This window comes from Protomyctophum bolini (genome assembly GCF_963924005.1).
Source record: "Protomyctophum bolini genome assembly, chromosome: 7".
Taxonomy (NCBI): Eukaryota; Metazoa; Chordata; class Actinopteri; order Myctophiformes; family Myctophidae; genus Protomyctophum; species Protomyctophum bolini.
In genome coordinates, this window is record NC_137868.1 from 25,235,990 (window position 1) to 25,250,407 (window position 14,418).

The 14,418-nt window shown below is 41.4% G+C and overlaps 1 protein-coding gene across 3 annotated transcripts in view; it reads right to left on the minus strand.

Annotated features, from left to right (window-relative positions):
• Positions 1–14,418, minus strand: part of LOC308319195 (CREB-regulated transcription coactivator 2) — a 32,604-nt gene that overhangs the window by 17,723 nt on the left and 463 nt on the right. For 2 of the 3 annotated variants that reach the window (XM_080769112.1, XM_080769111.1), the window contains exons 2-10: positions 9,921–10,022; positions 9,479–9,595; positions 8,417–8,478; positions 6,436–6,504; positions 4,982–5,088; positions 4,726–4,755; positions 4,532–4,611; positions 3,957–4,006; positions 172–440 (exon numbers count right to left, since the gene is read on the minus strand). In XM_080769112.1, the coding sequence (XP_080625238.1) occupies positions 172–440; positions 3,957–4,006; positions 4,532–4,611; positions 4,726–4,755; positions 4,982–5,088; positions 6,436–6,504; positions 8,417–8,478; positions 9,479–9,595; positions 9,921–10,022 (886 nt within the window). The remainder of the gene's footprint in view (positions 1–171; positions 441–3,956; positions 4,007–4,531; positions 4,612–4,725; positions 4,756–4,981; positions 5,089–6,435; positions 6,505–8,416; positions 8,479–9,478; positions 9,596–9,920; positions 10,023–14,418) is intronic. The other variant, XM_080769110.1, reaches the window with a different exon arrangement.

Below are 14,418 nucleotides of genomic sequence, written 5' to 3' on the forward strand. Positions count from 1 at the left end.
CCTGAGCAGACACTCCCCCCCTGAGCCATCAACTGGGTGAAGCTGAAACTGAATTTCCCCTTTCTCTTAATTCTGCCTTAGTAAATCGGATGTTAACTATGACTTCATTATGTTATGGGCAAAAGCGTTAAAGACTATAAATTAACTACAGAAACTATAAACACAGCCTACCAGGTGCGTGGTGGTGGAAGGTGCTGTTGGCCCCGTGACCAGTGGCTGCATTGATCCCCAGCTGGGTAAGGGTGGAGGCCAGGTTCCCTGTGCTACTGCCACCGCTTAGGGATGAAGACCCCAGGTAACCTGGCTCATCCTGGTCAAGCGGTGTAGGCAATGGAGAAGGGAAGTGCAGGCTGGACAGGTCAGGCAGAGAGCCACCCGTGTTGAGGGCCGAGGGCACGCCATGGGCAGGCGTGGACGGCTGTTCCGGGGAGGGGAAGATGCTGGAGGAAGAGGAATGAAAATTCCGTCACATTGGTTAGGTTAAATCAAAATCAAATCAAATTTATTTATATAGCACATTTAAAAACAACTCTCATTGTACCAAAGTGCTTCACAAATGCAATACAATACAATACAATACAATACAGTGCAGAAGACGTCAATAATAAAACAACAGGAAAATAGGACAGAATAGTCTAAAAGAAAAGGTGCAGGATCAAGTCGGTGGTGCAAATGCTTGTGAATATAAAAATGTTTTAAGTTGTGATTTAAAAGACTCAACGGAGGGCGCAGACCTAACCGCGAGGGGAATTCTGTTCCACTGAGTGGGGGCTGAGACGGCAAAGGCGCGGTCGCCCCTGAGCCTCTTATTTGTGTGCGGAACCCCTCTGCTGACCTGAGGGTCCTGGTAGAGGGGGGATAGGATAGGAGGTCAGTGATGTAGGAGGGGGCCAGCCCATTGAGGGCTTTGTACACAAACTTTGAACTGAATTCTGAACTGGACCGGCAGCCAGTGGAGAGAGGCCAGGACAGGGGTGATGTGGTCTCTCCTGGTCTAATCAGTTGTATAAGTGTAAATATAGATTTCACCTAGGAATTATTCGTTTTGCGAGGTTTTTACAAAGTTTTCTACAGTGTATGCCTGGCTGGCAGGCACGCAGCTACGGGTGGGCCTAGCTGGACCACCCATCCATTTTTGGGAAATAAATACATAATTATTATTTTCATAATCATATTCATAATGTCTTTGTTGTGTTTTTTGCGTGATCATCTTCCTTAATATTATGAATAAACAGGCTGTCATTTTTTCTTCGCTCTGACTTCTGTCTGTCTGACGTGTTTGTGTTGTTCAATTGCGCAAAAACTACAAATCCCACTATCCCAGAATGCTGAGCTCCCCAGTCTCCCTAGAGTTAGCAGTATCTGAAACGTAAGTCTGATGCGGGAGAGGACTGAGTTCCCAAAACGTATTAATGTGCTGGATAATACCCCATGCAACGTCTTCACTGGCATACACAACATGGTAAAGTCACTCGTCACACTACCAATGACATCCTGCACGGTTGAAAGGCTATTTTCCAGGGTAAACCGCATCAAAACGTGTCTACAGACTTCAATGTCAACTTCTCATCTCAATAATTTGTCCCTGTCCCTGAAACTGACAAACTGAATTATGACTAAATCATTACAGTGTTCAACAGAAAGCCCTGTCGTCTCCGATTGATATTGTAATAAGGGTACAGGTTGGAGGAATAATAAGAAAAATAAACTGATTTGAAAGTTGGAACAATGCTGTACATGATGTCATGTCTAAACTTAAATGCATGCAAGTTTAGTTTAATAAAACTTGGAAAACATTTGGAATAATGATACTTGAATTTATTTCATTTTATTTGTGTAAAAGATTTGCTAGTAAAAAATGGAAAATAATGAATGGTCTGCAATTTACCCTGACTGACGCACGTGCACTGCAGTGTGCTGTGAATCATTGACAAGAGCCTCATCTAAGCAAATAAATGCAATTAATTAATTAGCGTAGCCATACTATACAAGGACATCTGAGCAATCTGTTACAAGTAATGACACTTGAAATGAGGAGCGTTTCCATTTATCAAGTTGAACCTGATCGAATCTCTGCCCTCACATGTCATCCTTGTCTCCTTCCTCGGGGGACGGACTAAGGCACGAGGAAACAACCTGAGTAAGGGACACTAGGATGGGGAAAAACAAATTCTCCCATGGTAAGGTTGCTCGCAGTAATGGTTAGAGTTCTGGCAGCATTTGAACTTGCGCAAATTGGTCAGCTGCTGCCGTATCAGACCAAAGGTCTGATAACAATTACAAGAAGTTACCACACCTTGTCTCCCTGCGTCCTTTTAATCTCTCTCCTCACTCAGGGAGAATGGGAGTAAGACAGAGGGAGAGAGAGATACAGAACCAGACCATAAAGATAGAGGGAGAAATGTAACATGAGAGACAAGGCAATGAAGGCATCCATTCATAAGCAAGGGAGGGGGGGAACATGCTGGTGGGCATGAGTGAGACAATGAAGGTGAGGGTCACACAGAGAGAGAGAGGGAGAGAGAAATGAAGGCAGTAAGAAATATGACAGAAAAAGGCAGATCAGAGAAGAGTAGGAGAATATTGGACATGTGCAGATGAATGTATGCAATACAAGGGACATAAACACAAATGTACACATCCATCAACAAAAAGAACAAAGTATGGCCAAAAAGTGCTGTACTGCTCCCAGATCAGTTTCCATATAATTAGTCACAAATAAGAGGAGCAGGAGAGAGAGAGACAGAGAGAGACAGACAAACATTGAACCAGAGACCGTAGCACTGCGTAGCAGGGCCTCAGAAGATTTTTCACTAGAGAGCATAATTCAGTAATTATATATTTTATTCACAGACCCTAAGAGCTGATACAAGCAGCTAAATAATTTTCCACTGAAGGGTGGCTATTAAAGATAATGATGAACTCAGACATCAGGAGAGAGTCTCATCTCCTTTGCTTTGAGTTTAGGTGGTTCGGATGCTTTACCTTGGAGGTTTTCTGGGCATAGAGACCCCAGGGTAGACCCAGAACTCACTCACTCATCTGATAAGGATGCTTTACCTTGGAGGTTTTCTGGGCATAGAGACCCCAGGGTAGACCCAGAACTCACTCAAGGGATTATATGTGTCATCTGGCCTGGGAACGTTCCAATAACTTAGCCTAGAAACCAGACCAATCTGCCACAGGAAAAGAAAAGCCCTTGGAAGATTTGTGTGGCACTCCTCAGTCTGAATTACATTCGCTCACCCCAGAGTTGTGGGTGACCAATCAGTGCCCACTATTCAAAGTGAGACATTTTTGCTGTGACGTTGTAATCTGTTTATAACCGCCTCTTGGAAATAAATCTTCCACACAGTTCCAGACTAATATCTATGCAGTGATATTAGTCTGGCCATGGCAGGCTATCAATAACCCCCAGGAGGCTCATTGGACAAGGCTGTGGAGATGAATGTCTGAAATAGCCTTAGCCTGGCTGCAAGCATGGGTCAATATGTGCGGTGAATAACTTTGAATTGAGTACTATTCATCAGTAATTTGCATATTCTTCCTTCTCCATCGTCCACACTAACAACCTGCCTGGAGGAGATAAAGGCGTGGATGAAAGACAACTTCCTACAACTCAATAGCTCCAAAACCGAAGCCATCCCAATAGGAACCCCCCACCAGATCCAAACATGCCCCATAACCAGCATCTTCTTCTCCAGCCATGACATTTCCCTCTCACCCTGTCCCACAGTCATCAACCTGGGTGTGAAAATGGACCCTCAACTGCACCTCTGTAATCACCTCTGCCCAGGTAGCTACAATCCAAGATTCTACCACATCGCTTTAAAGGTCTAATCAAACCTTAGTGCATCACAAAGGTAACTGTAAGCAAAGTCTGAGTTCAGTAATCAAGATTGGTCTAAGAACACGAATCATGACACAACAGCACCTTGTTCGGAAGTGACACTTACTTTATGCCAGGTACTTCACAGGACTTGGGTCGAGATGACATCAGGGGCAACTACAAAGGGGAAAACAGTGATCACTGCCTATGTTTGCTCCTTAAATGTAACAATGCTTTGCCGTTTTCTCTTGTCCGTGCGTGGTGTGCTAATGTTACAGTGCTTAACACTTTCACTGGCAGGTATTAATTCATTCTTCCAAAATGCCAGTGTTTTTCAGGCAAAACCCATATTTTGAAGGCCCACCTGGACCCGAGATGTAAACCGGATGTAAAACAAAATGCAATCTGTGAAAAGAATCAGAGATAAATGCATTTTTCGAAATCTGATAAAGTGGCGAAATCACTTCCGGTTCATTTCCGGTTGTATCTGCTGCTTAGCAACCTAGAACCATTCACACGTTGGCAAAGGGCACAATCTATCATAAACCACTGAAAAGACCAAATGATGGCAATGAAGCGCTGGAAAAACATTATCTCTAGCATTAACTACGTCATGCATATACGTGATATTATTTGAGTAATAAATATATTAGAGGAAAGGGTGTTACAAGGCCGTAGTTGAAATGCTTTGGAATCACCTACCTTTTTGGTGTCCCAGGGTTTGAGTAGCTTGCCTTCATCCAACACATTCTCTTCAATGGGGGGCACTGGATATGGAAACACTAGGGCATAAACAGTAGAACATTAACCCTTTAAAAAGCATCCATGTACAATTGTTTAATTATAATAAGTCTCTACTGGTCAAGTGTGTATGTTTGTATTTAAAGAAAACGTACTTCTTCGCCCTTCTCCTTCACCCTGACCTACTGTAGAAAGACATAATAACATACACAACATATCAAGTGTCATAACTTGAACTTATAATGATACATCTACAACATCAGAATCAAACAATTACCTTTTTATTTTCATTAAACTTCCTTTCAATAGCTTTGTCAGTCACAAATTAAATGACTCCAAGAATCAGCACGGTATGAAAAGATGTTTCTCTACTGAGAGCATCATAAAGAGATACAGTATCATAAGCCTCACCGGTGCGTCTGACGTTGTGGTGGGTGAGGGTGTGTCCTCCTGTGCTGAAGGGGTCTCCGGTTGGAGGGTTCATCACACTGGTGTGAAGGGCGGAGTCAGAGTTGGTCCTGTAGGCAGACACATCCACAGTTTTAGGGGTATGAAAAAAAAGAGAGAGCGAGAGAGAGAGAACTATATATACCAGGGAAGGTGCATGTTAGGGTATATGTAATGATCCCAGCAGGGAAATTACATCTCTGCCATTTGACCCATCCTATTTGGAGCTGCACAGGGATCATTTAGGGGTTCAGTGTCTTGCTCAGGGACACCTCAACATAAAGCCTGCAGGAACTGGGGACCTTCCGAATCGCAGACAACCGCTGTACCTGTACCTGTACTGCCTCCCCCAGATGGCTTTTTTCCTCCTTACTATATTGATTATAGTGGAGGAATACCAGAGTTCCAATACTAACTACAAGTATAGGAGAGAAGCTATAGAGGGATGCACCTTAAGTTATCATATCAGATATACTGTAATCTCATATCAGGGTACAGTAGGGCATAGTTTATATCAAGAATCATATGTAACATGTATTTTAAGGTAAAGGAAGCTGTGAAACGTTTCTTATGAATGAAAAGCATAGAATGCCATTCCCCCCAGACTGGGTGGCTGAATCAGTGCTCAGTATTGCCAGAGTTTAGTTTATCTAAAAACTGAAGCATCAGCTTGTAGATTACTACAAAGACACAGCAAATTATTTTCTTGGCTGAAATAAATCAGGAGACTGGGCACAGAAAAATAGGAAAGAATAACGTCATGACAGAAGAGACAAAAAGGAGAGTGAAATACTCGTAGAGTAAAAATGAATAAAGCGGGACATACTGTATGGACCTAGAAAAGCGCTATATCAATTGGATAAATTAAGTGAGAATATGAAGAGAAATTAAAAGGGCAATGGATTGAATTCAGGAAGAAAGTTACAGCGCAGTCTGAAATATATGAAATTAAGATGGAAAACATCACTGCTGTCCCAACAATTCTGTGGTCACTGAAGGAACAAACAAAACTTCCTCATTGCAAAATGATCAGTTACAATACTAAACAGTGGCGGAAGGTTCCTATAACGACAGTGGGTGCCCACCTTAGAGTAGCCTATATATTTTAAGGTGCCCACCCGCCCCGCAACTTATTATTATTGGCTTATTATTTTGCCAGCGGGTGCTTCGGCTCCTGCGCACCCGCGGAGTTGACGCCGTTGATACTAAATAAAAGAATGCACACACACACACACAACAACTTTATTGTCTGTTCATGTTCACTTGATATCAAAGAGTCCCATCGCAACCTGAGAGAAAGCAGTAAGCCAGATTGTCAGCCATATGAACGAGGGAGGAGAGAGACAGAAAAGACAGAGAGAGAGAGACAGAGAGAGAGAGAGAGAGAGATAGAGAGAGGGGTGGGGGAATGGATTCACCTGTTAAGTGCAGTGGTAGGGAGACGAAACAACTGGCTTTTGTCCCCAGGGAAGTTGCCGGACCAATTCCTTTCATGATTGACAAACAAAATGTCTGTTATTTTTCCACCACCGAAGAAGAAAAATAGCTGGGATGAAATCAAAATAAATAAAATGGAAAAAGGACAGAGAGTAGGCTTTGAAAGCAACCACACGCAAAAAGAGTGAAAGACGAAAGGAGGCAGGATTGAAGAAGGAAGAGGGAGCCTGGCATACAGTACCAAAACGAGAGGAACAGAGAAGAGATATGCTTTCTTGTAGATGTAGGCAACAGCCTAGAAGAGAACATTGAGGCTGAGGATTTTAGGGTTATATGTCTAAGATCTATTTAGAATGATTATGCACTTACTGTAATTCCTGGTTTCATGAGCCTTATGCTTGTTTAACTGAAATCTATATACTGTAAATCCACTGAAACCTTGGCATGGCGGATCATTGGCTCTAATTTGTAAATTGTATGAGGTTGTCTAAAATGTAACTCCCCATCCCAACCGCAAAAAACCCAATGCTGATCTTGATGGAACTGACAAACTGCTGACATGGCCAGCTACACATACACAAAACAGCAGCTCTCTCAATTCCATTTCCACTGATTAATTAAGAGCACCTCCCCAAGTGGAGTGTGCTGGCTGTTAACGATTTAAACCCTATACTATATTGAACGTGTTCCAACAGGAGTCTACACTTGGTCCCCATCATTGGTTCCCATCTTTGCCGAAAATAGCCTACAAGCTACATGCTTGTAAACAACATGTTGCAACGTGATCCATTGTGAACTGGGAGATGTACTATTGTCACTCAATGTTTGCCAATTTTCGACAAGTGTTCCAACGGCTACTATGACATGCCCAGGATAGGGATGCTAAGTTGTACTGTATGTGGTTCAAGAGGAAGAGCAAAATCCCACTCCATAGAAAGATAGAAAGCTATAAGTATAAGAATTCAGTTTTATGCTGTTCTGTAGCGTGTTGTGCATGTTATGAAACTATGTTCCAAAGCCAGTATCTCTCTCTGGGGATGGGGGTGTTGTCATTTTGTTAGCATCACAAGATGACAAGAAAGAAGGCAGGCAGGGGGTTAGAACATTCCAGAAACACAAGAAAATGCCACGGGAAAGTATAGTAGTATGCCGTATTCCCAGTAGGAAGATGGGAAGAGCCGTTCAAATAAGCCGAGACTCCTTCAAAGGCAACTGAAGTTTGGAGACGCTGGCTAAAGAAAACTAGATGTCTTGTTAGTTCTCGGATGGTTAGTATGCAGACGGAACTTAATGCTTGGACAGCCAGATGAAGAGAAGATGTAGCACTTCAACATAAACTTCATGAAAAGCCCTTGTGAAACCCATAAGAGCATTATTAAATCACCTAAACAGTGTGGTAACAGTGTGTAAAATGATCATTTTTGCCAACCCTAGTTCTGAGAACACAATTTGCAAAGAATACATTAGTGACAGTGAATGAATGCACTTGTCATTCAATTAAATAGTTTTTGTTGTCATCTGGATTTTTCCCACTTTGGAAGATGTTTTTATAACAAGCTAATGTTTTTTCTTTATTCTTTTTATCATTAATATGGAAAACTGCTAAATTGTATTTCAAATAATAGTGCCATGTGTTTTTCTGCATTCAGCCAACATTCATGACACAATTTACAAACATTGGATTTTTCTTTGTGTTTATTTAGCTACTTTCTTTCTCTTCAGGAAAGATTACAATTTAGGCATTTAGCAGACCCTCTTATCTAGAGCGAGATGATGTGTAATTCGTGAGTCCCTTGATGTTTGTTTAACACCTGCACATGGTATGGTAGTATTTCTTTCGGATTACTTTGCTGCTCAGGATTTGCAAAGGTTTCACAAGGCTCAGCAGTATCAAAGAAGATGCAGTTAGAATAACAAACAGGCATCCGAACAGACAAAGCAGAGAGGGGTCCAGTCCATTACCTTCTCCAGCTGGGGTCAGGGGGCGGGGACAGATAGGCAGAGTTATACGGAGAGCTGTCCACCTGGAGAGAGGACTGGTCAAGGGAAACAAACAGCTTGGCCAAATCATTCTCACATAAGGCACCTCATCCTCATTAGAAAGTTAGTTGGCTACCACTGCAGAGGTCAGGGTTTGTTTCATGGCTGTGGTGCATCATGTTATCATCAGTAATGACAACCGATGAATTGAATATGAAGGACCCCAATGGAAACAAGCCATAGGCTTTCTTGGGTTTTAAATCCTCTTAGCAGGCCTTGTATTGAACTGTATTTTCCTGTGCTTTTTTCTGCAAACTGTATTCAGTATTCAATCAATCAGTCCAAAACAGCAAAAAGAAAAACAGGGAATTAGCTTAAATCAACAATCTCCAGCTATGGTAAACCCTACTGACAAAAGCACTTAAAAAGCTGTGCACTCAGTCATGACCTCAAGATACACATAATTTTGCCTGAGTAACAACAAAGATATGACAACAAAGATGACATAACAGCAAACCTCAAGACCTTTGCTAAATAAAAAATAAAAATAACCTACAGCAAACCACTTATGGGTTTGGACAGTAATAATGCCTGATGTTTTGACTTCCTACAGTGTTATTACTTAAGATGAGATAACCGTGTAATTTCTGAATCTAAAGTTAAAAAGGTGTTGACATAATCATCATCACCATGCTATTTTCATGAGAAGGCCTTTGTTACTGAGCAGCAGAGTGCTGTCATGTAACGCTTGTTAAGTTTTGGGGGTCATGGTCAAAGGATGTTCAGCACCTCACATACCGTATGTATGAAACGAAGTGAGAAACTGTTTGTTTGATAATGGATGGTTTTAGCTCAGGATTACAGTGGTGTTAGCTTTTAACGGTCTTGTGTTTTTGCCCATATTTGTCAGAATGTTATGAACTATCCGGAGAGATCACAGTATTACTGCCTCTTCCTCTCTGATGAGCAGCGCATACAGTCTTTATGGTTAAAACAATCCATGGCTAAAGTTATACTATGCTAGTGCTTTGGCTGAAAGGATACTGGTCTGTTCCTGTAGGGGCGGACTGGAGAGATAAAACGTCGGTCCCTCTGAACCCGTTCAACCAGGCCGTGGTGCCGCGTGGCTCGACTGGACTCCAGAGTGGAGTGGAAGGAACCCTGAGAGATAACAGAGTGGCAGAGGCAGGGTGATGAGGGAGGAGAGGGACCCATATCCGTTATGAAGAATATGCACAGAGAGAGAGAAGTATGTACAAACAACATTAACAAAACCACAAGAGTCTAGCACAACCATTTGCATTGCTGGTGACAGGATGCGGAAATGCACATACATACAATATTATCCATATACCAAAAGTATTATGAATGAACTTTTTTATAATGCACTGACTGCCACAGTGGCAGTGCTACTCTCCAACGTTTATCAATTTAATGTACAATGTCTAATAAATCAGAAATGCTTCACATGTCCCTCTTAAGTCACCTGGAATTCCTGGGGGTTCCTTCCAATCTGGTTGACGTTAGGCAGAGAGCCCCCATAGTAAGGACCCTGATTCCTGGCCAGACGTACCTTCTGAGCCTGGAGCTAGAGATAGAGTTAGATAGGGAGAGAGAGGGGGCGGGGTATTACTATTTTTATAGCAATAGAAGGTAATTGCAGTCCCATACAATCTAGGTACGTAACATAACTAGTATTATGAAAATAATAAAGGAAGACAAGAAGATAGTTACAGGCAAAACAGAGGAAGTGAGCAGGACAGATGACAGCGAAAGAAAGAAAGAAAGAAAGAAAGACCCTGTCAATTGGTTAGTTTAGTTGCAGAGAAAATACTTGGACTAAATTCAAATCATTCATCATCAGCAGAGTGAAGCTTGGGACTGTCACCAAACATGGAATTTGGGGGTAGAACCCTATTAAAAGGGAATACTATTCAGTTTAAGAACTATTATTGTTTTCTACCTCTCAAAGGATAGAAACCAGAAAGACCTAGAGTTGTACTTGTCATCTACTACTGTAAGTATACAATTGTGAGCTAGCCCCTAAAATATATGGGACAATTATTGACATTGTTTTTATACATAAATTGACTTTATTAGTAGTACTCACTGTCCCTATTTATTTATCCATCCTCTTTCTGTGTAGCTGGCCAACACTGTGTGTGACGTGTGTGTGTGTGTGTGTGTGTGTGTGTGTGTGTGTGTGTGTGTGTGTGTGTGTGTGTGTGTGTGTGTGTGTGTGTGTGTGTGAAAACTAGCTTACTGTATATCATGCAAATAACAGTTGGTCCACGTGTGGCGGGCTGGGACAGACCTGAAATCTCTTTTTGGGATCTTTTTTCTACTTCCTGATACTACCTGTCTATTCCTTTCTTATTCATTTTTTTACTATTGAATTTAACATCATCTCTCTACTCCTATCTGTATCTGTCCTGTGTTTCCTTAACTTTTCTACTGTGGTCCTATGACAACTGAATTTCCCTCCTGACTGGGATTAATAAAGGTGGACCCATCTAATAATTCAAAAATACATATCCTACGTATTTACAATGTGGCCTGACCTTTATTGTAAGCCGCTCTCATTAAGACAACTAAATAACTAGAATGTAAATTTGGAGCTGAAGGTAAATTTGTTCCTGACTCAACACTCAACACAAGTGGGTTTTCTTGCTGCTTTAAATCATTGTCTAAAAAAGGAGAATTATTCACAAGTTGACTATTATTCACTGGTGGACTAGTGCTAAGGTTGGGTCTAAGTTAGTCTCAGGTTTAATGATTCGCTTCCATTGTGCTTTGACTATTGAATAGCTTTTCTGAATCCCAAATGATAAGGCCGGACCACACCAATGCAACTAGTCGCAACAAAACAGTTTTAAAGGGATTTTGACATTAAAAAAAAGTTTTTGTATTTTTTTTAGCTTATCTGAGTTCAATTGCACCCAAAAAAAACAGAATTTTTAACATTCAGTAGATTTTCTGTGGTCTGTTTATTTTTTTGCTCAAATAAGTTCTGATTTTCCTGCCGTTTGTGATGTCACAGCCTGCAAATCCCATATATCTCAATGGGCCAGTCCACTGTCCACACCAATGTTTGCCAATAAAGAAATGGAAATGTGAGTACCTTGTCCCCCGCTTGTTTAATTTTTGGATGCGCTACCTTTTTGGAATTTTTAATTCCTATTTTTAATGGTTGAAAGTAGTTGCCTGGCCGTGTATGTGTAATAGAAAAACTAAATGCACAGCTTCTAGGTATACCCTATTAGTTGACAGACATTACCTGCAATGCCTGTAATAGTCAATAATATCACCCAGTCCCAGTAGCTTTTAGTAACTAATAAACACAATTTAATTGATTGTATGAACTCTGTCAAATAATGACATTCTCCATCAGATTATTGAATTCAAGTTAAGTGAAATGACTCGTCATCCCTGGAACGACTGAACTACTGTAAGCAGAACACTAGAAAATGTTTCACCATTTTGAGTACCGGTATCTATAATATAGACATCAATTAACTCACAACTCCAGAAGCTAGCCTACAGCAGCAAATGTTAGCCATGAACACCTAACAGTTCATATTTTCAACTAACCTAACGCATGACTTCTCCATTATCCTCTTCTGCCCCTGAGGCTATGGAATTTAACAGCTAAACCCAACTTTTAGCTGGATTCCTAAGCGACATAATGTAATATCTGCATTTTAATAAATGTAACATAAATAAATGATACTTCATTCAATTATTAACGATTGGGCCATACAAATACAAAAATAACTGTAATATACTCAAATTGACAAAGACTAGGCTGGATACAGCAAGAATATTCCACAAATGTGCACAGTCCATACCAACATTCTATCAGCTTCAATGTGCCACTTTGAGCGGCACTAGCAGCGATGATTTGATTGGCTGATCCCCCCATAGCGATGATTTGAGGTCAGAAAAGTGAAGACGGAAAAGTGAGGACACAAATTGTGATTGGCCAGAATGAGATGATCTATGATAACACCAAAGGTTGCCCACCTGCCCCTGGCAGGTAAATAAAACTTTCGGGCAGGTGGAGGGTGCTTTCAAGTTGCCCTACCGGCTCGTTTGAGAGGGGTCTCTACCTTCTATAAAGTTCACAACACCAGATTTCTGTCTAAACACTTGAACATGGTCAGAGTGCTCTGTCTTCTGGTCTGTGGAATGTAAAATAAGAGCACTGTTACACTTAAAAATATAAAATAACCCAGTCATATTCATAGCTATAGTATGTAGGTTTTTTGCATAATAAATGAGGTATGACATATTTGTATCGCATTTACCCTTTTTTATAAGTGCCTCTGAGACCTTAGGGCGCGTTCGGAAATAGCACAATGTATTTCCGAATGCGCCCTTAGAGTCAATCCTGATAATGTATGATAAGAGCACCCCTCACTTCACACAGGTGTGATAAAGTGAATTTTGAGATAGTGCATCAGTCACTTGTAGCCACTGGCCACTGCACTAGTCAGGACAGTACTCATGGCATGCACGATCATTCCCTGACTTCCCTCCATCCAGAGCCATCTAATAGAAGAGCAGAAAACAGCACGTTCATGTACTCGCGCGAGCCCATAGACTCTAATGCATTCCGTAAACTTCCGGTTATCCCCATGCTCAATACAAGTCTATGTAGAAGAGCCGCCATTGGATTGGCCCCATCTAGTGAATAGAGTTTGCGTAGCTCAGTCTTACTCTAAAGGCTCTGCCTCCATCTTCTCTCAGCATCCTTCAGTACACGCGTGTACGCGCACAGCCGCGCGCACACACACACACACACACACACACACACACACACACACACAGGATGTTTCTATTAGCTGATTGGACCCGCCCACACACTGATGTATCGAAAAGTACCAGTGTGGTGGTGGGGGCTGGGAGAACACGGCCTCAAAGGAATTCCTAGTAAAGACAGAGCAGAAGAGGTGGGTGGACACTGACAGTGCACTATCACGAATGGGATTGTTTGCGACATGTGTAAATTAACTTGTCGCCCTGGATGCCATGCCAACCCCGGGATTGGAGGGATGACATTCTCGTCACCGGCTCTTTTCCCGGCATTCTCAATCTCTACACATCATCCTTGATCCTCCACAATATTGGGGATACTAGGGATAGTACCATACAGGTCAGGCTGTATTTCAGTCATGTCAAAGAAGCTGTCAAAAATGTTTGGAAATTCCACAGGGAAAATACATCTTTTCAATAAATGTGTAAACTGTAAAGGCAAGCCCACACGTGTAGTTTATATTTAAATTGCCACATGAACGTGAGTTAAAGATTCAAGGGTAGGATCACTATTAAAATGGCTAAAATTCAGCCAAAGAGGGAAGACCGACCATTGAGAGGGTTTTTGCCTCTACCACAGTGGCTCAGATAAATGCCTGATCTCCATATCTGACATTAGTTCGCTGGCAAGGATAACTAAGCTAATGTTTCTAGCCATCATAATACAATGTTAACTACAACACACTACGTGAGGGTGAAGTTGCTAAATCAAAGCAACGGCTACCTTTTATGTGAATCTAGATACACCTTAAAATGTATTTCATGATTAAGTGATGTGCTTTACCGTCATGCTAACTATTGCTAAGGCAACGCTAGCTAAGCTAATTCAATTTCTAACCAACTGGAACTAAACAAAACGTTAAATTCAATTAATATAACGGCGCTGACAAGCGCTAAGAATATAGGTTAATATATCTAAATTTATAGTTAAACTGGCAAAAGTTATAGACATTGTAAGTACCTCTGTTGACATCAAATGTACCTGTTAACCTAACAGTAAACAAGCCTCTTTCCGCTAATTTATATATACTTAGTTGGAATGACTGTCGCTCAACAAATGAAGATTTTCATCTGAAAAAAGCTGTCATGTTGCGTCAATACTTTTTCTATTAGAATACAAGTCGTTTTCGTCGAAGCAACACGGTCGCACGATGAAGTATAAATCATAA